At 39.3% G+C, this 27,778-nt stretch overlaps 1 protein-coding gene across 1 annotated transcript in view; it reads left to right on the forward strand.

The window, feature by feature from the left end:
* Nucleotides 1–27,778, forward strand: part of dnah10 (dynein axonemal heavy chain 10) — a 394,370-nt gene that overhangs the window by 74,495 nt on the left and 292,097 nt on the right. The window contains exons 10-14 of the mRNA XM_076271417.1: nt 10,434–10,628; nt 10,714–10,884; nt 11,412–11,588; nt 22,744–22,908; nt 22,995–23,161. Of these exons, the coding sequence (XP_076127532.1) occupies nt 10,434–10,628; nt 10,714–10,884; nt 11,412–11,588; nt 22,744–22,908; nt 22,995–23,161 (875 nt within the window). The remainder of the gene's footprint in view (nt 1–10,433; nt 10,629–10,713; nt 10,885–11,411; nt 11,589–22,743; nt 22,909–22,994; nt 23,162–27,778) is intronic.

Here is a 27,778-nt window from a genome sequence, read left to right on the forward strand (position 1 = left end):
GAGATAGTATCAGAGGAACATAAGTTCAGGCTGAGCTGTAGTATACAGAAAAGACGGAGCAAGCTTTCAGCGTGCTCAAGACGGCCATATAACAGCAATGCACAGCATCGGGGGAACGCAGGTTCAGGCTGAGCTGTCATTGAGAGACAGAGCAGAGCAAGCGACTGGCGTTCTTGTGACATCTATAGGTTATAGAAGTGGGTAAAGGTATTATCACTGGTTCGGTTTACTGATTAGCAAATGTCTTGTATCAACACGTTCTTCCAGACTGCCCATGACGCAGTGATTCTCCTCGTAGAGTGAGCTCACAGACCCTCTGGGGGCTAGGTATTAACTGCTTCGTAAGCCAGGCAAATAGCCTTAACCAACCAATGAGCTAGTCTTTGCTTTGATAAGGCGCGCCCTAGGGCATGAGCACTGTAGCATATAGCCTTCCTTTGGGTAACCCTGTGTTTCACTCACAACACCATGAATTGTAGGTAATTTTCTTGAGTAAAATGTTCTTGGGTCCTGCTGTATAAACCCTTCAGCCAGTCTGGAGGAACCGCTTTCATCGCTCATTCATATAGCAGCTCACACACTGTGACGTAAGCGCGCAGCCTTAAAAAGGCAGTAGTTAGAAAAGGGTTGTGTTGCCCCCTGCAGGTAACCCCCAGAACCTAGTCAACGTCAGCCGTTTCTCAGACGTAACCCCAGGCCTAGGCAGTTAAGACCCACGATACCCTCGTGAGGTTATTGTAGATAGCAGGGACCTACTGTCGAGTGAAGTCGCACGTCTTCCCTCTGCGGCGCAGATAACCTATTTACTCCTATTTTTGAATATCCCCCTTGGAAGTTGATCAAGCTTCCGTGGTGGATTTATTGAGATGTTTGTGAAATAAGGAGCGACTACGCCTAGGTCTCGAACAGTTGGCTAACGTGCGAAGATGTTTGACCCTAGAATTTATCTAGAGACACAGGTTATAGACTACTTCTTGCTTAGGTTTTTAAAGAGTGGAGACCTTATTACCGTCCTTCAGTATAAAGTCACGCTGACCCAAGTCTTAGAAAAGACAGATGAATAACCACAGAAGAGACAAGTTATCTTACCCTCCTGCTGGAATTCGTAGAAAGACCAAGAAAAGACAAAAATACTGCTTAGAGAATTAGATGCCAAGGTTAAATGAGTTCTTTACTTTTCAGCACTTTGGTGATGTTACAAAATGCGGCGTAATATCCACTTGCAGGTTACAATGTTGTAGAAAATGTAAAAAGAGTAAATCCACAAAATAGGAAAATAGTAAATCCACAAATGGAGAAGAGATTACAATAAAAATAGTAAATCCACAAATGGAGAAAAAGAGAATATACGGAAAAAAGTTTAAGTCCTCAAAAAGGGAAAAATCCGCTGATAGTCGTTAGGCAGTCTCTCACTGTCGGAGTAGCAGTGCGATCCCGGCAACAGGTAGTGCGGAGTTAAGATCCGCGGCTTCAGCCTGGCACAAAGTTCCAACACTTTGCTTCTCAACAAATTTCGGAGGACGAATTCTAACAACCGCACGCGACATCATAAAGCAAAAACCCAACGAGTTGAAGGAAGGAAAAAAGAAGAAGCAGCCCCGATCGTTTAGTTCGGCCTATATTTATACTAGGTAGACTCACTGCAGCTGGGAAAATTCTCACGATAGCTAATACATTCTAGAAGTCACTGATCTTAACCAACAATTTAAGATGACACGCATTAACATACTTCTCCGGGTTACATTTCAGAGATGATACATTACATTCAGGTTTACAGATAGTTTCCAGAGGTTACACAAACAGTTTACATTCAATGGCATTTATAACCATGTGACACATTACATTTAGCAACATACACTTTTACAGTCATCAAGAGAGATCGGTTACATTCTTACAGGTTACAAACACTTATGGCATTAACTCTTCACACAATGCAATCTGAATACATTCATTTAAACAGTTTAAGGCACTTTACCCATTTCACAGTTTGAGACATACAATTCTTTACATGCATAATTCCCTAGACTTTACAAGGTCAGGCTACTAAAATACTTGTAATGATACATTTCATTCATCGCACTTTATTATTTATTATGAGGTCATTGTTTGCAGTTATGGTTCATTTTTCATTCTTTTATTCACATTCAATAATCATCAAGTATTTCTGAGGTCAGGGTGATCTGGTTTAGTAATCCTGCACATTGTTCAACATCTGCTTCAACACATTCATTCACTTCCACGCTTTCAGGTGAACTTAATTCAAGAGTAGGTTGCAAGGTCATTGGTTTAACATTACGATTCAATTCCTGGTCAGTTTCTTTCCTAATTTGTCTAATCATATTTTCTAGATCAAATAGATTACCTTGATAGCTAGCGCTGAATCTAGCCTTTCTGCCTTTTCGCCTTGTAAGACGTATTGATTTTGTGCTACCGCTCTGTGGTCCATACGGTCGGTGTTCTGGCAACACGTCACCCCCTACTTGGAGCACAGGGCGTAGCACAGAAGTAGGCACTGCGTAAGGAACTTCGAAGGATACTGGACCCCACAAGATGCCAATCCGGGCTCCAGCATGATACTGCAAAGAAGCCCAAGGGGCTCGCGTCTGATAATCATAAAAACACATTAACACTACATGGGTCACTGGATAACTGTACAAAATTGGAACTTGTCGATATGGAGAGAGATTCCATGCATGCAAGACAGAAGAACTGATCAAATCAAATATATTATCAGGATATACTCCAATCATTATCAAGGGTTCTGGGCTGTGTGTTATTGCTACTACCTGTACCCAGCACTCGGGTCTAGCAGAAACGCAGGTTCCGCACAGGAGGTAGGTATTATTCTGTCGTCCGAGGTCACGGTCAGCCTGGAGCAGAAGAAATAACGCTATACCTGCCCGGGAACAACTGACGTTGCTACACACCTGCTCTGAGGCAAGGCTAGTTCCAGCAACACATCGGCCCAATCCGCCCGATATTCCGGGGTCTGTAGTGGAGTCGGAGTCTCGGTCGGGACTATCCGATCGGTCTCCATCACATGGTCCTGGCTACATGAGGGAATAAATAAACATTTATCCAGTGCCCCTTTATCTGATATAGGCTATGGATCGCTTTTCCAAATGTCTGTAAAGGAACTGAATAGGCAAGATAATCACATGACCGTGAACAGGATACTAAAGGCCTAGAATGTTTTATCGCTGATTCTATGAACACCTCATCTTGTTTCATAATTTGGATTCCAGGGATATTCCCCACAATGTCTGCCAATTGTCCTCGTAAGGGTAACATTCCATAAACTAACTGACACAGTGGCTTCACTTCCCGCAAATTCAACTCTTGAATAAAGTATTGCACCTGATCCAGTGACATTTCACGCATGCATTCAACATACACTTTCTCATAGTTTCAAAGGCATTACATAGTCCTTATGTTGGCGTAGTATAATAACGAGATATAGTATAAGGGCTACATGCAAAGAATCGGAGAGTGAGGATTCTGTTCGTTAACATGTTAGCGGATGCGCAGTGTAGCACCACTCCTTCAGTACATATCAGAAAAGGGGAATGATTCAAACGGTCCCGCGCAACATCCTAGCAACTTCTCTCGCTCCTCAGTCATGTGACGCAGAACATTCTTACTCAACATTGGATAATGTAAAGGGAGGAATAACATGAATGGCCATAAACTATTTCACTTCCAGTATTAGGCCAGCCGATAGGTGCAACTTAACGCACCAGAAATGTTAGGATAACGTCCAAAAAAATTAGTCAAAGGTAACGCATTAGGTCAATAGAGCATGATTAGTATAAGTTGTCATGAAGTTAGCAAATATCCTATTGCTGACGGCAATGCGTGTTGCGGCTGATTCCGCGAAGCAAATGAGCATGCATCAGTAACCTTATCACTCTCATCTTTCCCACCTATGTGTGGCGAACAGCCTTGTAGCTCATGCTCCCCAAAGTGGAATTTCTCGGGATAGTTAGTATTTGCAATGACATGCAGATTAATGTGATAAGTAGCAAATTGTTAAACCTAAGCATATAAAATCATTAGCCTACTCTGTCTTAATATAAAGATGTTATCATGTTTGTCAATTGCTCTATGCTCACAAAATAATCGTGAGTCAGAGAAGGCCTATGCCTACTGAGATAAGAGTTTGTCTTACAAGTAAAAGTCCTAGCGTAACTTGGATACCCACAGCATTTACGCAGAGGGTCACAGGCAAATAGTCATAATAATGCTGACAACAATTACACAACTTTTAACATGAAGATTTTAAGAATATTAAGAATAAAGATCTTAATATCGGTTAGTGTAAAGTTCTTTATTGGACAATGGGTTTGGACACATCTCTTTATCATTTAACTCTAGAAAGATAAAACTTGTTAACATTTCTGTAGGTCATAGCCTATCACAGCTATAAGATCTTCAATAACATTACAAATGTTAATCACTAAGGAGGCACAATATTTTACCCAAATAAGTATAATTAACTAAAAACTTACGTATAGGTCTAATCGCTCTGCTTAAAGGAAATTTGCCCATGAAAGTGCGTCATTAGTGAAGCCCGTCTCTGCGTGAGCTTTTTAATGACTATGACAAGGCGGTTGATGGAGATGCATGGTCATGGAGGGTCTAGAGACATCTGACTACATTTCGTACCTACAACGAGCATCGGAGTCTCCTCCCTGCCAGTTATCCTTAGCCTATCTGCGTTGGGGTCATCTGCAGGACGAGAACCATCATGTCTTGTTTGTGTTTACTAGTGTTTTACTGAATTTTAGAATATCTGAGATTGAATGTAAGATCATATCTCTATTAGTAAATGGGATATTTCCTTAAATGCATCTAGCAATTAACTGACGTTGTTAACCACGGTAGGCCTCTGCAGGCATCCCAACACCCTTACAATGAATGATATGGCATTAACGTTATCTTCCACTGGGATATATCCTGTTTTGTAGTGTCCTCACACTGTCTCTTAATTACAACACTACTGGTCCATGGAACAGTCAAGCGAAATGTCTATTTATTATTTTAACATTGTATACTAATGCACATCTAAATCTTGTAATGGAATAAGTAATGGTTGGGTTAGCAGTAAAACTGAATTGCCCCTCGGGGACTAATAAAGTTATCTGAATCTGAACCCGAATCAATACACAATCGGTTAAATATACCCAGAAGTTACCTTAGGCAAAGCAACACGTGTCTAAGAACCTACCAGCAACTGGACACTTTGGATAAGTTATCATTATCTTTGGATAACGCGTGTTTGCATCTTCTGTCACTTACTACACGCGCAAGTAACTGGCTACACTTCGCTGCATACTTCCATCTGCAATATGAATTCTTACCACCAGGTTATCGTGTCCCATTTCAATTCTGGTTATGCTTTCTTTCTAACATTCTATCTTATACTTCACCTATGAAAGTTATATCATACTAAGTTCAATAAAGATCATTGTTGTCAGGTAAAACATCTTTACCATCTTCCTGAGAATATACAAGATCTTTTGCATTTAAACATTCTCATGCGAATAGGGGAAAAAATACAACAGCATTCCCAATTCCTGCCACGCTAGATTGTGCTTACTAGAACGCGTTATGTCACAAGATTCCTACGATTATTTTAAAGTTTGATCATATTGTCTACCTATCATTTATATATGCTGACATGATATTCTTAAATGAGCATGGCAAAATAATGTTTATTAATCACACGCTGTAACTCGTTCTTATGAAAATGTCACTTTCAAGCATAAACATAAATCATCTAGGCCTACTTTTACGCACAATGGATAAAAACATATCAAGATGCGGACGCGCCTATGCAGATATAAGTCTCATCGAAGCAGTGTCATACACCAAACAACCCAAATGGCCTAGAAGGGACGAGCTTATCGGGCATGCAAGGAAATATGAGTTAGAAAAATCGAGTTGAGTTTCTACTTAAAAACTGGCGACGCACTCCATCTCAAATAGAACAGTAACCGATTAGGTATTTAACTATCTAATTGCCCAAAGTGTGGCTTTCTCCACGTGATATTTTGTTTCCTCTGCCTATGTTATCAACGACTATAGTTGTTGGTCCTGTTCATCAACACCTTAGCAGCACAATCTGATTACGTTACAGCCTGGCTCTGGCTTCCCTAAATTACCCGTAACACGGTTCTTCTTCTGAATTTTTTGCCATAGCCTACATTTTACCGAGTCTAATATGGACCAATGCAACCTAGAGTCCATTTCAAAGCTTACATAGTCATTTGCCTAAACCAACGATCATCGAATTGTATTAAATTGTAACATTCTCATTTGTATGGTTCACGGAAGACTATATGCATATCTATCAGCAGAAGATACAGAGGGTACAAACGTCTTCGCATAACCTGAGACTTTAACACCAAGCAATTTAAAGTTTCTTGTTTCTGACAATAAAGATAAACATAGGAAATATAAACGTGAGACTGGTATGTAATTCTGCAAGGGATTTATCTGTATGGCCGTGCGCATTCCTTATCATCTGATTAGATCCACGCAACCCCACAGAGCTGGTCTTCGTCTCGCATCATTGCTCCCAAGGCTCCCTTATCCAAGCCTCGCTAGGGTCTCTGTAAAGTAACCCCAAATTATATGCGACGCCAACATCTTTATCTCACTCATCGTGACTCTGAGGATAATAATTAACTTAAGACACTAATTCAAAGGGTTTATGTAAAGCATTGTGAGTTGTTTCTTACATGTTACTGTGCTTAAATTAATCTTGACTAGTTTAACTATTCGATATGGCCAACGCTCCTCTGAGTCTCTTTGCTGGATAAAGCAACCCATGAACGCGGGAACTGCGCAAGGTTTCATACCGTCCCAATGATTGTAGACGTAGAATAGTGGAGTCAAAATGTCTAAACGGCTACCAGCACATTGGCACGATCTGATTCAAAATCATTAACTTTTCTACATTGTTATAAGACATAAGACGTGCCTATACTAAATAAGGGACTTCCACCCATTGATTCTAAGCGACTGGTATCCGTACCAGTGATGCCTTCAGCCTATCTCCCCTAATCTCGGTGCTTATCGAAGGGGAGCGACCCCTCATAGCTCAACCGCAACTAGGGAGACGGCCATCGCAGTTTGAGGACTGGTAGTTTACCTACAAGTTATTATACGTTTGAGTTTGGTCTATCATTACTCGCTGGCTTGTATTTTCAAATACGATTTTTCAATTAGCATAGGCTACTCGAAGCATTCTACGGGCTTCATCCGCAAACATTATAGGGACGCGAATCTCGACTCGCGGTGAGAGTGTCCTATCAGACACTTGTTGCATGTCTGCTTTTGCCGATGGGTCATGCTGGATAACCCTTAAAACCACTTGGTATTTCTTATTTAAGCGTTCTTTTCTAGATTCAGTCTCATTTCCTGATGGAGAACTTAAATAAGCCTACGACAGGCTCAAAATAGGCAAACTGCCATCGCCAGAGCTGTTACTTTTAGTTTTACGCACGGATTTCCGCCTATAGTCTCCCTACTACTGAAAAACACGTAGTAAAGATGCCTTTAGAATCTATTCCCAAAAGTAAGATATTTATCCAATATATCTAACATAGACTCCGTATCTTCCTTTTCCAGGCAAGCGCGTATCTCGACGCTATTTGTTACTTTCCGTAACTGTTTCTGCAATATCAGGGCAACCTCTTTCTGATGTTACACCAGTTACCCTCCTAATAGTCCGGAATATTAGGAACCGTCTTACTTTTACGGTCTCGACCCACGAACTTTCTGTAGGTGTTTTTGTCGAGGAATAACCACTTCTAACCCCTCGGAACTTAAAACAACAGCCACAACAGTGTTTTGTCTTACGCGTTGTTTGTATATTATATTATCTAATATAAATTCCAGAGATAACCACCAGGACCGTTATGTGTCTATCAGAACACACCGAATGCGACGGGTTAACACTTCTCCGACGCTAAAATTAGACTGATAATTAGAGTTACGTTCTCAACATCTAATATTATCTAAAGGTCCTCCCGGGTTTTGGCACCATGTGTTGCCCCCTGCAGGTAACCCCCATAACCTAGTCAACGTCAGCTGTTTCTCAGACGTAACCCCAGGCCTAGGCAGTTAAGACCCACGATACCCTCTTGAGGTTATTGTAGATAGCAGGGACCTACTGTCGAGTGAAGTCGCACGTCTTCCCTCTGCGGCGCAGAAAACCTATTTACTCCTATTTTTGAATATCCCCCTTGGAAGTTGATCAAGCTTCCGTGGTGGATTTATTGAGATGTTTGTGAAATAAGGAGCGACTACGCCTAGGTCTCGAACAGTTGGCTAATGTGCGAAGATGTTTGACCCTAGAATTTATCTAGAGACACAGGTTATAGACTACTTCTTGCTTAGGTTTTTAAAGAGTGGAGACCTTATTACCGTCCTTCAGTATAAAGTCACGCTGACCCAAGTCTTAGAAAAGACAGATGAATAACCACAGAAGAGACAAGTTATCTTACCCTCCTGCTGGAATTCGTAGAAAGACCAAGAAAAGACAAAAATACTGCTTAGAGAATTAGATGCCAAGGTTAAATGAGTTCTTTACTTTTCAGCACTTTGGTGATGTTACAAAATGCGGCGTAATATCCACTTGCAGGTTACAATGTTGTAGAAAATGTAAAAAGAGTAAATCCACAAAATAGGAAAATAGTAAATCCACAAATGGAGAAGAGATTACAATAAAAATAGTAAATCCACAAATGGAGAAAAAGAGAATATACGGAAAAAAGTTTAAGTCCTCAAAAAGGGAAAAATCCGCTGATAGTCGTTAGGCAGTCTCTCACTGTCGGAGTAGCAGTGCGATCCCGGCAACAGGTAGTGCGGAGTTAAGATCCGCGGCTTTAGCCTGGCACAAAGTTCCAACACTTTGCTTCTCAACGAATTTCGGAAGACGAATTCTAACAACCGCACGCGACATCATAAAGCAAAAACCCAACGAGTTGAAGGAAGGAAAAAAGAAGAAGCAGCCCCGATCGTTTAGTTTGGCCCCTATTTATACTAGGTAGACCTGTCCTCCCCCACACATTCCTAAGGCAAATCAATCTTTCCCACGACAGTTTAGAACCTTCTAGAAGGTTCCCACAATAGCTGGGAATATTCTCACGTTAGCTGGGAATATTCTCACGGTAGCTTGGGAATATAGCTGGGAATATTCTCACGGCAGCTGGGAAAATTCTCACGATAGCTAATACATTCTAGAAGTCACTGATCTTAACCAACAATTTAAGATGACACGCATTAACATACTTCTCCGGGTTACATTTCGGAGATGATACATTACATTCAGGTTTACAGATAGTTTCCAGAGGTTACACAAACAGTTTACATTCAATGGCATTTATAACCATGTGACACATTACATTTAGCAACATACACTTTTACAGTCATCAAGAGAGATCGGTTACATTCTTACAGGTTACAAACACTTATGGCATTAACTCTTCACACAATGCAATCTGAATACATTAATTTAAACAGTTTAAGGCACTTTACCCATTTCACAGTTTGAGACATACAATTCTTTACATGCATAATTCCCTAGACTTTACAAGGTCAGGCTACTAAAATACTTGTAATGATACATTTCATTCATCGCACTTTATTATTTATTATGAGGTCATTGTTTGCAGTTATGGTTCATTTTCCATTCTTTTATTCACATTCAATAATCATCAAGTATTTCTGAGGTCAGGGTGATCTGGTTTAGTAATCCTGCACATTGTTCAACATCTGCTTCAACACATTCATTCACTTCCACGCTTTCAGGTGAACTTAATTCAAGAGTAGGTTGCAAGGTCATTGGTTTAACATTACGATTCAATTCCTGGTCAGTTTCTTTCCTAATTTGTCTAATCATATTTTCTAGATCAAATAGATTACCTTGATAGCTAGCGCTGAATCTAGCCTTTCTGCCTTTTCGCCTTGTAAGACGTATTGATTTTGTGCTACCGCTCTGTGGTCCATACGGTCGGTGTTCTGGCAACATGTCAGGGTTCAGGGAGGTAGATCCGCCAAAGGCAATATATCCCATATGGTGGTGTCTCGTGAAAGAGAACCTTTTGATTCCTCCTCAGTGGACTTCAAGGAGAGCCTTAGTTTGCAGGTGTTAACGTAAAGAGCAACGGTGGTCCAATTCCTCGGCTGACCTAACCATCTCCATAATAACATAGAATTGAAGGCATAGTGTGAAACATGTTGTAATTCAATGTAATGTTAGTTTTGAAGAAAGATCATTTTAAATACATTTCCATCAGAAAATTTACATTTTCTGGACTGATCAAAACAAAGATATTTTTATCTACACTTTGCTTATCAAAAATTATTAGAAAACAATCCGAAACCAGGTTTTGTACAATTGTCTATTCTTTTGGTCAACACAGATTCTAGAGGAGTTTTATAATATTTTTGGGCCAGAACTCAAAGCAGTTACTGGTGACCCAAAACGCATTGATGATGTGCTACGGTGGGTGGACAGCTTGGTGGTTCCCATTGAAGAGCTTAACTTTGATCCTTTCAACATTCGTAAGATGGGCAGCTGGAAAATGGTTATGCAGGACTTTAAAACTAAAGTTCAGGTAGGTAAAGATGACACATTTGCAAGTGCTTTTGGTTTGTTGTTAACTTTTCACTGTTATGATACTAAACCCTCTGTTTATCAAGGCTATTGAGGGAGAGGCCATTAATTTCATTGATCAGTCCTTTAAGACTTTGAGATCAGCCGAGGCGGCCTTTGACATGCTGCTGAAATTCAAACACATCCGCTCCAGAGAAGCAATTAACAACCAAATGATGCAGAAATTCAATGACATTCTTGCACAGTACTGCAAAGAGGTATGTGGGATTATAGGATTAAAAAAAAAAAAATAATTGTGGTATAATCTTATTTAATCAAATTAATATCTGAACGGAAATGTCTATGAAGAGAATCACGCACCAGCAATGTTACTCTGTGTGTGAATCATCTTATTTTTAACACTAACAACGAAAAAGAAGCTCAAACAAAACGGGATGAAAGAGGCTATGATGAAAATATATAGTTTGTATACTGCCATAGTAAGTCATTTTGGACGTTGTAGACTGGGATGTGTTCAGACACAGCTCTGATGAGAACATTGATGTGTTTACGGCATGGTTTACGGAAGTACTGGGGTTTATTGGAAAGCTCATGGATGACATTGTCCCCAACGCACTCATTTCCACCATTGCGAGTGCTATACATTGCTAGCAGGGTGCATAAGCAGTGTGCAAAACGCTTACTGCTAATACGAAACAACATTAAAAAGGTACACCTCACTGCAAAAAATGTGTCCTGTCTGATCACCCCCTAAGAAAGCTGATTTTTCTGCCATGTTTCACAGGTAGACATCATCAATGATATATTCTTGAAGCACAAGGACAACCCCCCTCTTAATAAGAATCAGCCACCTGTTGCAGGTGCCATCTACTGGGAACGCTCTCTGTTCCACAGAATCAAACACACGATAATACGCTTCTTGGAAGTGGAAGAGATGCTGGAGAGTGAGCAAGGCAAAATGGTAGGCTCTACTAGTTATGGGGATGATTAATCATCATGATTTTATGAACAAACTTTTTTATTGTGTGACTGTCAGTTGACTTCTCCCACGTGTTCCATGCTTCACATTCTTAATTATTAATTAATCCATTCATTCATTCATTTATTTCCTTAACATGCTTAATATTTGTTTACAAGTTCTTAATATTATGAAGTGTTTAAAAACAAGTAGCCTGGAAGCCAGCCCGAATATAATGCCGCCTACACAATTTGAAATAGGCTACTTGCATGAAAGGCAGCCAGGTGTGTTCGAACCTGCCAATATTGTTTATGCAATTAGTGTCTACACAGACCCGGTTGGGTATTGTTCTAGGGAATCGGCACGTTACGACAACAAAGGATTTATGTGTGTGTTAATTTTTTTATTATTAGGCAAACAAGATATTCAGTGTTGGAATGAAGATGTAATGAGCAGAATATAACAGAAAATGCGTTGAAACGGGGTTAACACTCCACCGGAAATAAATGAGCGTACAAGAAAAGCCTTTCGTGCACCTAGTCTGTTCAGTCTGAACTTGTTCCATTTAGAAGCCAATAGAGCATCACAGTCCCGCCCCTCCTCCGAGAGAGTTTAGTTTCCGGAAGTAAATTTCCCATTAATTTCTCCCATTGACGTTTTGTAAAAATCCGTATCTAAAGAGTTTTAGAGCATGTCTTAGGCTAATCAGCTACGGCGTAAGTCATAAGCATACAACATATCATTTCGAGTGAAAAAATGAAGAGAAAGAACAAACAAAGTCAAAGGTACAAGACTGTGTACATATTTTCATTTCCGAGCGAAGGAACTACTCATCCCATAAACCACCGCACCTCACTGAATAATATATAAGCAATGCACAAACCAGCGCGAAATCATTTCCAACCGGCGACAGCACGCGAACCCTTTCCTCCAAACAGTGATTTTTATATAGTGAATGTGCAGTTAATAGCAGTTATTTCAGGAGTAATCGTGTAAATAATAGTGTTTTTGTATTGAATGTTATATTTACCATCCTGTATTTTATATTGTGTGTGTGTGTGTGTGTGTGAAAGCGGTTAACGTTAATTTTAGCAACATTGTGCAGTGCTTCGTATCTGACTGCCATCCTGATGCATGGACCAGTGGTCTGCTCTTGGACCATCATATTCAGTTTATTAACTTGCTGTGAATTATTACACAAAATGTTCATTAAATGTACGAAGAAGTATTTCTAGGTTAATGATTGATGATATGACTCGTACAGTATGAAGGCTACAGTAGCCTAGCTAATGTTAACTAGCAATACCAACCTCCCTGCAAAACTCACCACACAAATTTGTAGGTCTTGTCCCTCATGCTGGCCCTTACAAAACCCACAAGCTAACCCTCGGACACACAACAGTCAATAATGTGACCCGATTTAAAGTGGTTTTCACCCCTTTGGACACTCTTGATTTCGTCCTTGAAACAGTAAAATATTCACGGACGGTTTGCTAACCATTTTACTGCAGTGTCTAGCTGCTAGCCGGTGGATAGCTAGCTAGTTCAAAACTTTAAGTACTTAATGAGGATATACAGGGCTTTTTATGCCTCGACTAAGTTGATGTTTCCTATAAACAACAATTCATGTTCATAGAAACAACAAGGTCACTAAAACATAATATATTTCTACCTGTGTTGCAGCATGTAGGCTAATGTTAGCAGCATTATAATGACATTCTAATGTCTGAAAGGCTAATGATACCTGAAATGTTAAGTGTTTAAACTAGCATTTACAGTGTTCTATTTGATGGTGTATTGGCCCTGACTAAGTTTGTGTGATATATAAACCACAATCCTTGTTGATACAAGTACCAATGTTCGTCTAGAAAGTTTTTATTCACATTAAAGGAATACGCCACCCAATGTCAGTAGTAATAAATGTTCTTACCTTAACTTTCACGAGTTGAGTCATACCTCTCCCATGTCAGTACGTGCACTCAAATGCTCTGGTGCGCGGCGCGAATGTGTTAGCATGTTGCTATGCTAGCGGGCTCAGACGTAGCCAGACGTAGAAGTAATCAAAAACATCCACGTTTTCCCGACTTAAATACAGTTACACGAGTAGTTGATTAAAATGTCTACGGTCAAACAACATGAAACGTGGCGATTTTCCAAGCGAATAAACAGGAGAACTACAATGTTTGGCGCAATAGCACTTGGGAGTACTTCGACCTAGCGTAGTAATATTAATTAACACCTAATTGTAGATCCTATCCACCACAGAGTTTAGAATTCATGCTTGATCGACCCCTCAGCCTCCCCCTCCCCTCTGAGCGAGAGAGAGGCACACACACACTAGAGATGCGCTGATGGGCTATTATTTTAACCATAACTGCATAGCAAAACTTATCATCCATCCGCCATCCATCAGCACAAAAGTTTTTTGACCAATTTTCCAAACCGCACCCGCACACCATCCGCTGGTTGTTTTAATGTATGGGTGATGCAGCGCTGCTGACGTGAGGCTAGAAAGCTCTTGCCTGTTCTAGAAAGACTGATCCAATGCAGCAAATATATTAAAAGGCTAAAGTCCTACATTGGCTATGTTGTAGCCTATCCCCAGAATATCAGCAGCAAACTCAGTCTCTGGGTGTGTTCGAAACCTAGAATCTTTGTTTAACACTACGGTATGACGTTAGCAAAAGCCTGACGTTAAACTAAATTAGCTTACGTAAGCTAGCAGGCTAACGGTATAAATTAGTTTTACTTTTACGGCCGGCAGATATATCAGCCCAGACGCTATTAATGGTTACAACAATGGCATAATCAGATAGTAAATTGTTTATTTCTCATCTCTAATCTACAAATCTAAGCAAAATAAGGTCACACAAATTACATTTTAAACAGATTCAGCAGCCATTACCGATGTCATCCGCCATGTTTGTTTACCTTTCACAGCTGTTTCAGACGTTGTCGCAAGGGATTATGGGTAGGAGGGAGCATGAAGTGTGCATCGATGCTGCCTCCAAAAATGACCGTTATTTGGGAATTCTAAGATATCTTAAAAGGCAGCAGAATTAGTTTTTTCAGTTTCGAACCGCACTTGCTGCCTTGCTCCCCAGTTAGATATCTTAAAAGGCAGCAACTTTACCCGTTTCGAACACACCCTCTGTCTCGCAAAACAGTCTCCAAATAAAACGCACATCGGCATGTTGCCTATTCTGCCAGCTTGTGCAAATATATCATCCAAAATGCTTGATTGCATTACATTCTCCACATTTTTAGCTAAATTTTCATGTACCACATCAGCATTTTTGTTCAGTGAATCTTTTGTAAATTGCTTTACAATTACCGTCGGGCCTATAGGCCTATTGCCTGGCTTGCCTCAGCTTCGGTCACGTCCTTTTACAATTTTATCATTGTAATAAAAAACGCAATTTGCCACATATTTTCAACATGCTGCTGGCCTACTAATTAATGCCTATTGTACTTTATTTTTTGCAAAAAGAAAGAAATCCTTGATAAAATAACAAGTCATTCACATTATAGGCTACTTTACGCACTGTCATGTCAGGGTGACACTATGACAAGCCTGTTCTGAAGACTCCCATTCATTTTGACTGCACAGGAAGAGAGCGCGTCTTTTTCAGACAGACAGCGCCATTCATTTTATACCAGCAAGCCGATCGGACAAACGCCTTGATATTAAAGAAACGCCGACTCCATTCATTCTGAAAGTCCACCGCACAACAGTGCAACATGCATGTTCACATTTTTAGTAACAACCGCCAAACTTGCTTGCTTGCCTTACACATCTAAGTTTTCCGACTACTTTTCTTACCTTCTTTTTCCGCTGTGGATGTTATTGAGTTTGTAGAAGTTTTAGCTCTTACGTTCTGAACAACTCGCACTGCCATCGCCCGATGTCATTTCTGAGTCATATCACTCTCTGTCTCTCTTTTAAATGCCTATTCCCTGAATGGTAGGCTACAATTACTAGTGTTTTATATATAGGCTAATATCGAAACAAAATAACCCAGCCATCTAGGATATAACACAGGTTGAAGTCATCGTGAAGTTGGTTCTGTTTAGGGAGGTGAATGTGTGTAAACATCTGTAGATGACTCAGAAATGACATCGGAAGACAAGGAGTGAATAGTGGCAAGAGGCAAGCCGAAGGCTGCTGACAAGGGCCCGACGCTATTGTAAAGCAATTTACAAAAGATTCACTGAACAAAAATGCTGATGTGGTACATGAAAATTTAGCTAAAAATGTGGAGAATGCAATGCAATCAAGCATTTTGGACGATATATTTGCACAAGCTGGCAGAATAGGCAACATGCCGATGTGCGTTTTATTTAGATAGATAGATAGATAGATAGATATATACTTTATTGATCCCCAAGGGGAAATTCAGGAAATTTGGAGACTGTTTTGCAGAGACTGAGTTTGCTGTTGATATTCTGGGGATAGGCTACAACATAGCCAATGTAGGACTTTAGCCTTTTTAATATATATGCTGCATTGGATCAGTCTTTCTATAACAGGCAAAAGCTTTCTAGCCTCACGTCAGCAGCGCTCCATCACCCATACATTAAAACAACCAGCGGATGGTGGGCGGGTGTGGTTTTGAAAATTGGTCAAAAAACTTTGGTGCTGATGGATGGCGGATGATAAATTTTGCTATGCAGTTATGGTTGAAATAATAGCCCATCAGCGCATCTCTAGTGTGTGTGTGCCTCTCTCTCGCTCAGAGGGGAGGGGGAGGCTGAGGGGTCGATCAAGCATGGATTCTAAACTCTGTGGTGGATAGGATCTACAATTAGGTGTTAATTAATATTACTACGCTAGGTCGAAGTACTCCCAAGTGCTATTGCGCCAAACATTGTAGTTCTCCTGTTTATTCGCTTGGAAAATCGCCATGTTTCATGTTGTTTGACCATAGACATTTTAATCAACTACTCGTGTAACTGTATTTAAGTCGGGAAAACGTGGATGTTTTTGATTACTTCTACATCTGGCTACGTCTGAGCCCGCTAGCATAGCAACATGCTAACACATTCGCGCCGCGCACCAGAGCGTTTGAGTGCACGTACCGACACGGGAGAGGTATGACTCAACTCGTGAAAGTTAAGGTAAGAACATATATTACTACTGACATTGGGTGGCGTGTTCCTTTAAGATTTTTGCCATAGGCAGTAAAAGACTCCGCCATCTTTGTCAATAATTTTCGCTAAGAAAGTTTCAAACTATGATCATAACGGCCTTTCCACCAATCAGAGGCATCACTGTGGGATTGTGGGATTGTTCAGGATTGTGGGTAATGAAGTACTTATCCAAGACATCGCGATTAAAATACATTTATCTCAAAACAAGGTTAGTGCCCCTTGAATTTTCACCCTTAATATGAGCATATACAATCGCTTAGTACAGCCGTAGCTGGTTTTAAGTCTACCATGTATGGTTACGTTTTTATGGCTTATACCCCAATTGTCAATTGAGAAATTGTATTGAATTCTTACTTCCGGAAACTACTGTGGGCGGGACTGTGATGCTATGCCTGTATGAAAGCTGGGCAGCGTGGGCACACCAATCAAATCGTCTGGGCAGGCTTTTTACAATGATTGACAGATGAGCAATGGTTATTTTGGTGTGTCTTCAGGAAAGCACACTATTGTTCTTAAGTTCCCTATTTTCTTATTATTCCGTTTCACCTTTTTAGAGCTTTCTGAAACGTCCGGCCGAACTGGTGTACGTTGCTTGTGAAGATGCCGTCACTAGCCCTTGTCGTTCTTCTGCCATATTGGCTTTTATCCAAACTTTTACAGGTCATAACTATTGTCCGATCTTCACGAAACTGTACATGATCTTCATACCAAGCCTCACAAAAGTTACCAGAGTTTTCAAGACCGTTTGCACAGCACAGCCAATTAAACAGGAAGTAAGGTCATATCCCAGCAAAACATTTTGACCATTTGATCCACATAATCTTCAGTGTCCCGCCGGCGGGACGGTTACCCCCCTCCCCCACCTCCCCCCAACATTCTCAGTGTTTCCCACAGAATTGGATTCAATTTGTGGCGGTAGCTGACTTTGACAACGGGGGGGGGGGGGGGGCTTGTTACACAGTTGAAAGGCTGCTGATGTGTGGATGCAATTCATAACATTTTCTACATAGTTAAAATAAAGGTTCGTACTTCTCCTTGGGACAAGCACTTTTGAATTTTGGAAAACACTTTTCCATTTACATCGGGATTTTGCAAACATTCAATGTCAGAGTCAATAAAATGAGCCCTTCAACGAAATTGACAAGCAGCTTAGAAGTAGGCTAAGTATACTAAATTCGACATCCACACTGCAAAAAATCAATTCTAACCAAGTGTTAATAATCTTATATATTAAGATTAAAAAATCTATTTGGTAATGTTTTTAGTATGAAAAGACTTACCTAGCGCCCTCTCAAAAGAACATTTTGACTTAATTTAAGAAGACTTTGACTTATTTTAAGGAGTCTTATCAAGACAAATTTGCTCAACGCACTGGCAGACAAATTTGCTTGTTTTTAGGACAAATTTGCTTAACGCACTGGCAGACAAATTTGCTTGTTTTCAGGATGAGATGTCTTAAAATAAGTCAATTTTTTTTTTTTATTAAGTCAAATGTTTTTACAAGAAAGCGCTAGGTAAGTCTCTTTATACTGAAAACAATACCAACTAGTTTTTTTTTATCTTGATATAAGAACGTTAGCTTTGAGATACTGCTTGATTTAATAACTTAACTTAGTTTAGTCTCTTCAATGTAGCCTACTATGCTGTGATAAGACCTTAGCAGAGTTCACTTCAATGCAGCAGTTTTGAACAAATTTGCGCAGCATGGTCACGATGCTAAGCGGATTTAATAGCAATTTAGCCAGACGTCTTCTATGCAATGCTTCTATGTGGCAACAACAATAATCGTGAATATTTTGTTAAATGCACATGCAGAGGAGTGGGGCAGCGGGCTACGAGAGAGAGCGGGGCGGGGCAAGGAAAGGCTGCGTGCGTAAAAAGCGCAGCTCAATGGCGATGCAAGGATTTGACCTTATATTTAATTTAAATTAAATTAAACATAGAATATTCATCTGTGGCGGCCGATTTTTATTTCGTGGCGCCCCGCCACAGATTAGTCAATGTATGGGAAACACTGATTCTAAATCAATTGTATGCACCATATTGCTATGTAGCATAATAATGTTATACACCATTTCAAAGCTTTGACTCTTGGGAATCCAAAAATGACAACTTTTTTCATGTACAATCTGTATAGTGCTTCACATTCTCAGATTAATCTTATTATGTTTCAATTAAATTTGATCCAAAATGCCCCCCTCCCCCTCCTCCGCTTTTGGTGCTACCCTGACTTCTGGCTGCAGTGTAGCTGCAGCATGATAAGTAGATGCAACATATTGGGTACTGAAATATTCACAAGAATCCATAGAAATTGAATCTTCATTTTGTATTATCCAATTTTAGTTGTACAGATGTATAGTCTATCTTATACACACTCATTGAACCAACAAAGTAAATGCAAAAATAGAGACTTTTTTGTAATTATTCCATAATTGTGTAGTCAGTCTATATCAGGACACCTGACATACAATCTAAGTAGTCCACAAGAAACCTCAAAGTGTTACCTTTCATTTGAGACCAGGATTATGCTTCTACACAAAGGGGTTCATGTGCTGTAAGCATTTCATTGTCAGTATGCATTTTGGATGACAAAAAGTCCTATGGGGAGTTTCCATAGGCATTTTACAAAACGCATGAGCATACCTTGGCAAATAATGGTCTAAAGCACTCATATTTTCATTCTATATTGATCTACTTTTGCACACAGCTTCACAAGACCTGGTGCTAGGGCTCAGTTGTGTTTCTAAGTGATATCAAGTGACCTAGAGGGCTGAAATGTGGTCAGTTCAGAGATGCTTGTAATCCGGCAGAAAGAAAAAACTATATTCTAGCCTCTGTAACTCTGTGTGAGGACATCATACAGTTATTTTGACTGTTTCCTACGGAAACTAAAGGTTCTCAGCTTTCTATAGAGGTCCAACATTTGATGGTAGGCCCCAAAAGAGGTGGGAACAATGCCATTGTAAATAGGCACAGTGCAATTCCAGGCAAAAACTTGAAATTTGTATTGAGATCCATTTAAGAGAATTTTTTAAATAAAAATATTCTGTGGCAGCCCTTCAACATCACGTATAGTTTGTCCCCACTGAGGTTCTAACTGCCTGGAAGTGCTTTTCTTTTTGCCATATTGATTTGTTTGCTATGCCAATTCTATGCCTTGCCACACTTTGCTTTTGTTGTCAATACGGTGCCTTGCCACAGGGAAGTGTGGACTTAGAGACAACTACTTTTTTTAAAAACCTACTACTTCACTTTTTTTACTTAACTGATGGATAACCACAAGCTATCCCTTATATGGCCACAATTTCCACTGTCATGGCGTTTAACTCTTACTCATGGTTATCGTTTCATTGTCATGATAGGAAAGTAAAATCCACAATATTACACATGCACAAACTTGCAATGCATTGATTTAGGGTAAATGATCAAGACACCTAATCTGGTGATGTAGTTGTCCATATTAAACACATATAATGGAGACTGGAACTGCATTGTGAGCATACAACAGTATAACAGTACAACAGCATAAGAGTAAATTAGTATAACCTACAAACACTGGCATTACTTTAGATAATACATTTAACCAAATATTAAAAGAACATGATCATTTGAAAACATTTTAAGTTTGAAAATTAGATTCAATTTCCAGTTGGGTTGGAGAAAATAATGCTACCACAGATCAAACCTAAAGGCCTATTCACACACTGCAAAAAATGAATTCTAACCAAGTGTTATTGATCTTATATTAAGCTTAAAAAATCTATTTGGTATTGTTTTTAGTATGAAAAGACTTACCTAGCGCCCTCTCAAAAGATAATTTTCACTTAATTTAAGAAGACTTTTGCACACAAAAGACACATTTGCTTGTTTTTAGGACAAATTTGCTTAACGCACTGGCAGACAAATTTGCTTGATTTCAAGATGAGATGTCTTAAAATAAGTAAATTTTTTTTAAAATTAAGTCAAATGTAGGGCTGGGATAAACAATTATTTTTAAAACTATTAATCTAGCGATTATTTTTTCGATGCATCGATTAATCTAACGATTCATTTTTTCAGTCCGATTCGATTTCGATTCGATTATCGATTATCTCCCCATTAATTGACTAATAGGAACTTATACATGTTGATTTACATACCTGAATGAAAAAAACATGAATTCCTTAACATTGGAATATATGTTTATTGCTCTTAAGATTCCAAAATAAAAGACTATACAAGTGCAAAGTAATGCATTCTTAGTCAGAGGTAGCATTCAGTTCAGTTCAGTAGGTCTAATTGAGTGCCTGTCACTTTAAGACGACGTTCGTGAGGGAATCCCTGCAATTAACATTAACACAGTTAAAACGCTGCTGATGTGTGAATGCAATTCATAACGTAGTTAGTTCAAATAACGGTTCGTAGCCTACTTCTCCTTGGGACAAGCACTTTTGAGTCTTGGAAAACACTTTTCCATTTACATTGGGATTTTTCAATAAAATGAGCCCTACATGAGTAACGAAATTGACAAGCAGATGTATGTAAGCATGCTAAACTTGACATCCGAACAGTATTCTAATGTTAGCTTTGAGATACTGCTTGATTAACTTAGTTTGGTCTCCTCAATGTAGGCTACTATGTTGTGATGAGACCTTAGCAGAGTTAACTTTAATGCAGCAGTTTTGAACAAATTTGCGCAGCATGGTCACGATGCTAAGCGGATTTAATAGCAACTTAGTCCACCGTGTTCTATGCAATGCTTCTATGTTGCAACAACAATCCTTTAACAATCGTGAATATTTTGTTAAATGCACATGCAGAGGAGGAGCAGCGGGCTCATTACAAGAGAGAGTGGCCGGGGCAAGGAAAAGCTGCGTGCGTGAAAAGCACAGCTCAATGATTTCGAGGCCCCCAGCCACAGATTAGTCAACGTATGGGAAACACTGAAGATGTAAAATTCAAAATATTTAGCGGCACACATTATGCTTAATGAATCGACGCGCATATTTTGCGTCGACATATTTTTTGCGTCGACGTCATCGATTACGTCGACGCGTTGTCCCAGCCCTAGTCAAATGATTTCACAAGAAAGCGTTAGGTAAGTCTCTTTATACTGAAAACAATGCCAACTAGTTTTTTTTATCTTGATATAAGATTAATAACACTTGGTTAGATTTTGTTAGATAAGCAGTTTTTGCAGTGCACCAACGATTCGCAATGAGATGAGCTGCAACATTCTATAAACCAGCCACTTGCTGCAACATTCTAAAACCTTCACTGCAAAAAATTAATTCTAACCAAGTGTTATTGATCTTATATTAAGCTTAAAAAATCTATTTGGTATTGTTTTTAGTATGAAAAGACTTACCTAGCGCCCTCTCAAAAGATCATTTTGACTTAATTTAAGAAGACTTTAACTTATTTTAAGGAGTCTTATCAAGACAAATTTGCTCAACGCACTGGCAGACAAATTTGCTTGTTTTCAAGATGAGATGTCTTAAAATAAGTCAATTTTTTTTTTAATTAAGTCAAATGATTTCACAAGAAAGCGCTAGGTAAGTCTCTTTATACTGAAAACAATACCAACTCGTTTTTTTATCTTGATATAAGATTAATAACACTTGGTTAGATTTTGTTAGATAAGCAGTTTTTGCAGTGTTACTGTGACTAGACATGGTGAATGTTTCGCGATGGCTTGCAACGATGTGCAACATCTAATTCACACCACTGGATTTGCTTTCTGCAACGGTTTTGTCTTGTTGCGAATCTTTGGTGTGAATTGGGCCTTATATTCCTAATTTCTAAAATTTCCTATATATCTAAATGATCCTAATGTCTGAAGTGCAGTCTAGTTTACTCTTGTTATTTCAGCTTCATCTTTAGACAATTTTGTTACTGTTATTTTCTCCATTTTAGAAGGTTTGTTCATCAATGCTTTGTATTTCCTTTTTATTCTTTACATATTGTATTCTATTAGTTATTTCAAAATGTTTGTTGAAATTGGCCTATTCCATTTCCACTTGTTAAGGTGAAAGCCAAATATCTGGAAGTTGGAATGTGTATGAGGGACTATGAAGTCAAGAAGTATGAACGCTGGCGAGAGGAAACTGAACTAAGCCTACCACTATTAATGAAACGAACATTGCTGACTGTGATCAATTGTGCAGAAGTCATCTCCGTAGACACAGACATTGTGAGTTAAAATCAATCATACAGCAATCATATTTTTTATTCACATGGGATGGGCATAGCATTTAAAATTACATTTGTTTTTTATAGGTTGCCCCTGCATCTGACCGGGATTTGGAAAGGGGAATACATTATGTGGTGAACTTCGCTCCAGAATTGAAAGAAATAATCTCTGAGACAAAGTATATGGAACAGTTGGGTTACTCTGTCCCTGAGTTGGCACGCAATGTTTCCCTTCAGGAAGACAAGTTCCTCAGGTATTACTGTGTTTTTTTTATGAGGAGTCTCAGTTGATCAAAAAGGTTATCTCTGCTGATCTTGCATCATTTTAATAAGGTAAGTCACCAGCAGCCAAGTCACTGACCTTACCTCATATCCATTCAGAAAATCTGTTCAGTATCCATTTAGTAGGGGGCATATGGGCATAGGCTGATGTCAATTGTCTTTGATATTCTGCAAAAACTGCTTATCTTGTAAAATCTAACCAAGATTATTAATCTTATATCAAGATAAAAAAAATAGTTTGTATTGTTTTCAGTATAAAGAGACTTATCCAGCGCTTTCTCGTGAAATCATTTGACTTAATTTAAGAAAAGTGACTTATTTTAAGACATCTCATCCTGAAAACTAGCAATGTTTTCTGCCAATGCATTAAGTAAATTTGTCTTGATAAGACTCCTTAAAATAAGTCAAAGTCTTCTTAAATTAAGTCAAAATGATCTTTCGAGAGAACGCTAGGTAAGTCTTTTCATACTAAAAACAATACCAAATTTTTTGACCTTATTATAAGATTAATAACACTTGGTTAGATTTCATTTTTTGCAGTGTATCCAGCTGCTCCTTTATGAATTCATTGCTGATATTAGCAGATGAAATGCCCCAGGTTGAAAAACATTGGAATTCTCCTTTAAAGTGAGCTATATTGTAACTGTTTTGGTAGGTGCTCTGAGTGCGAGTTGAACTCACACTTGCAACAAAGTTATTATGTAACATTGGTGCTTGGAATGTGTAAGTTTGAAAAGTTATATAATTCTCCTTTAAAATAAAGCCTTATCAAAACCTTTTAATTTTCCACATAAAGAATAAAAAATGAGAGATGAGGTCGAGGGCCAGCTGTACAAAACACCTTCATTCTTCATTCTTCACTTAGGTTTTAAAGGTCTCCTTATTTAAGTCTTACACTTAATATAATGAGTCTTCCCACAGAATTGAATTAAATTTGGGGTGGTAGCTGAATGTGCAAACGGGGGTGGCGTTTTTTGCGCCGACGGCGGCTATTTTCTATACAAAAAATCCTATGAAGTTCAGCGTTCACAGCGCTTAGCGCCCTCGGCGCTGACCGTTTTTTTCCGCAGCGCTCTGAGCGCTGAAAGTTTAAATCTGTTCAACTTTTAGAACAGCGCTGGGCTTGTCAATGTCACTTCTCTCTTGCTAGCCAATTGAAATCAAGGAAGGGGCAGGACCTTCACTGTCAACAATGTTGGTAGTGGCATAGGAAAACTCAATCAGCCAAGTCCTATCCTGACTAATATTAAACCACTGCTGCAAACTAAAGGCAAATTACAAAGCCTATAGGGATGACCTATTCTATTGTAATGCCAAATTAACTACTTTTGTCGGTCAAAGTCATATTTAGCGAGCTGAGTCCTGAATGATTGCTGTCATTTTAGTTAGCTAGTTAGTTAGCATTAGGCAACGTTCCAAAAAGACGTGCTGGCAGACGTTGTAGACATGTTCTGCATGCCTTTTTTAAAACTCTGATACCGTATGGCACAGTCCACCTCACCTATCCACCTTTATTTTACCACTACATCTCTGTTTGTGACGTGACTGCTAATTAAACTCCAGCTGAAAGACATTAAACAACGCTGTCCAAGCTATCTTCAATGGAGCCTTGGATGGAATCTTATCGTCTGCTCGCCTTTGAGGCACATTTCTCAAATTACAGCCAAGGTATGTGTTCCCGTTCAGAGTTTGAGTAATTTATGTCGTCAAACATTATGATATGTATATGAAATATATCTAGTATATATAGTAATTTATCTACTATATCTAGTGAAAGTGTTAGCAGCTAACATCTAGAAGCTTACTATTGACCTAGCATCTAACTAGTAATTGAATTGTTTATTCTTATATAAACACTGTCATGGTAGCTGCTGTCATAGTTTGTTTATAGCCTACTGTTAGGAAACGCTCCATGCTACCATGCTTTAGTGCTGTGTAGTGCTGAATATTTGTGAAGCTGCAGCCGTTTGCACCAGTGGGCTATACTACAATCTCGATTAGTGGGTTAGCAAGGTATGTTGCGCTCTAAGCCAGGGTATGCTGTGACACGAAAGTGGCTCTGTTTTAGCGTCGCTGTATCACCATGGTGTCTTATGCTGCCAACCAAACCTGGTCAGAGTTTGAATCATGTTTGTATTCACTGGAAATCGTGGACCTAGCAGTACAAATACCAAACATCTACCTATCATTACCACACAAAGCACACATTTAAGTCAAGTCAAGTCAGTTTTATTTTTAAAGCGCATTTAACATGCACAGAGTGCAACCCAAAGCGCTCCACAAACAAGACACATAACAAAAAGACAAAAGATGCTGGATGGAGCGGTGTAGTCACCAGCGTGCCCGTAACATCAAGACATGACAAATACATTTAAAAAATAACAAACACAAAATATGCCGGACGGAGCGGCATAGTCGCCAGCGTACCTGTGACACCAAGACATACAAGACAGACAAAAAACAAATTAACAAATAAAAAGTAAAAAGAAAATCAATTTAAAAAAAAAAAAAAATCATGTTAAATCAGTCCAAATTCCAAACCAGCTGAAAATGTCCAAGGGCAATGATGACCCGCGTGAAAGCTGCGCACAGCTGTGTCTTCACAACCGATGCAACGCCAACAAAGTTCTTTATAACTGACCAACCCGGAGAATTCACTGGCAGTCTGGAGAGCACTGGAAGAACAAGACAGTCCGAATTTGTGATGGGCGACCCTGCTGATTATCAGCTCGGTGGTCCTAGACAGCGACCGTTTGTTGTTTGTTGTTTCATGGTTGATGCTGTCATCAGAGTTCCTTAGCACTCAATCCAGACTCCAGGCACCTAACGGTAGAAGATGCTAGCATGGCAGCTTGCATGTCAGCCGCAGCTCGGTGATCGTGGCAGCTGCAGATCTCTTGCAGATTAACGTTAGGCACCTTTGCTGAGCAATCCCTCCGTCCAGACATTGGATGCGCAGCGTCACGGATGGATGAGGGACTTAAGGCAGGCTAGCCAAGGCGCTCATCAGCCCAATGGAAGCTGGTTAACGTTAACTTGACGTTGATGGTGTCAGCCGAGTTTGTTAATCAGAAAGAAGGACTAAGAATAACAGAAAAACGATCGAAAATAACATAAATAAAGAGTGATTACATTTAACTAGAAAAATAAATACAACAAATTAACAGAACATTACATAAAATTACGAACATTACATAAAAACAAACAAAAACATGATTCCAGGCGGAGCGACGTGTCTCGCCAGCGTCCCCGTAACCTAGCAACAATTCATTTAATTGTTGTTGATTGATCTGTTATCAGAGATTTCAGTATCACCTGCCTTAAAATGAAATGAATAGAACACAGAATGCTGCTTTGCTTGCAATGAAATACTATAGGCTAGTATAGGTACCACTAACAGCTTGATGGTGCAACAACATGACTTATATATTTAAGTTGTATTGAGCAAGTGTGCAATTGCAGACATTCCTTGTTTTTGGTATAACTGTTTAACTTATTTGCTTTTGTATTTTAGGTTCCAGACCAGACCAGTGTAGTGATGACCATGTACCTGTCTGTGTGCACACCTGTCAATCATACATCACGGACAACATTGCTGACAATATTTCTTGCAACATACCTGCTAACATACTCTCCTACAAACATATCTCAACATATCTGTGCACATTGAACTATAGTGAGATTATCCTGAGATCTACTCTGAGACTTATTCTGAGAACTATATTGATGCGTGACTATACTATAATGCCTTGAAAACCAAAAGACAACAATTTTATCATCAAAATTCTATAGCTGATGTTTTTAGTAAGGTCCCACCTTTGAAGGTTTTAGAATATCTTACTAGCATAGATTTTAAAAAACATATTTAAGTTTCTATAACACACAATGCTCTGGGGCCGTATTCACAAAGAATTTTAAGGCTAAAAGTAGCTCCTAACTGGCGAATTTATGAGCAACTCCTAAAAATAATGGGCGTGTCACTCTTAACTTTAGGACTCCTAATTTTTTTCACTAAAAGTAATTCACAAAGCATTTCAGACCTAAAAGTAGCACCTAAGTCTGGGACAGCTTAAAAGAAGTCGAGAGGACTCCTAACTCACTAAGACCTATTCACTAAGGGTGTCACGATTTCGATTTTATATCGAAATCGATCGAAATTACATCTCAATCTCGAACTTCGAACTTAAAAGTAGAATCGACGATGCAGCCACACCCCCAATGTCACGTCCAGCATGTATGCCAAGATGCACAAACACACACGCACGTGCTGAACTGCAGTCAACACTCCTCTAATTTTAGGCTGCAGCCAGTCAAAATATAGCCTACACATCAATCTACCGAAATCAAAGCCCCTCTTGCTACTTTGAAATCACCGGTGTGGAAGTATTCATTCATTCACGTCAATTAAAACTAACTTAGCCTACTCAACTTAGCAAGTTAAAAGGTGATCTAGTTACAGTCCAAAGTTACTTTAAGGCTTAAAAGTACATATTCCATGAACACTAACCTTGGGTCTCTTTGGAGTGTGCTGAAACAATCAAATTATCATTCTGTGTTGTTTCATTTCACTATGTTCACGTCTCTGTTTT

This window comes from Alosa pseudoharengus, unplaced genomic scaffold (assembly GCF_046254945.1).
Source record: "Alosa pseudoharengus isolate Yale_2024_CS ecotype anadromous, Long Island Sound unplaced genomic scaffold, YU_APseudo_1.1 YU_APseudo_1.1_scf_6, whole genome shotgun sequence".
NCBI classification, from domain to species: domain Eukaryota; kingdom Metazoa; phylum Chordata; class Actinopteri; order Clupeiformes; family Clupeidae; genus Alosa; species Alosa pseudoharengus.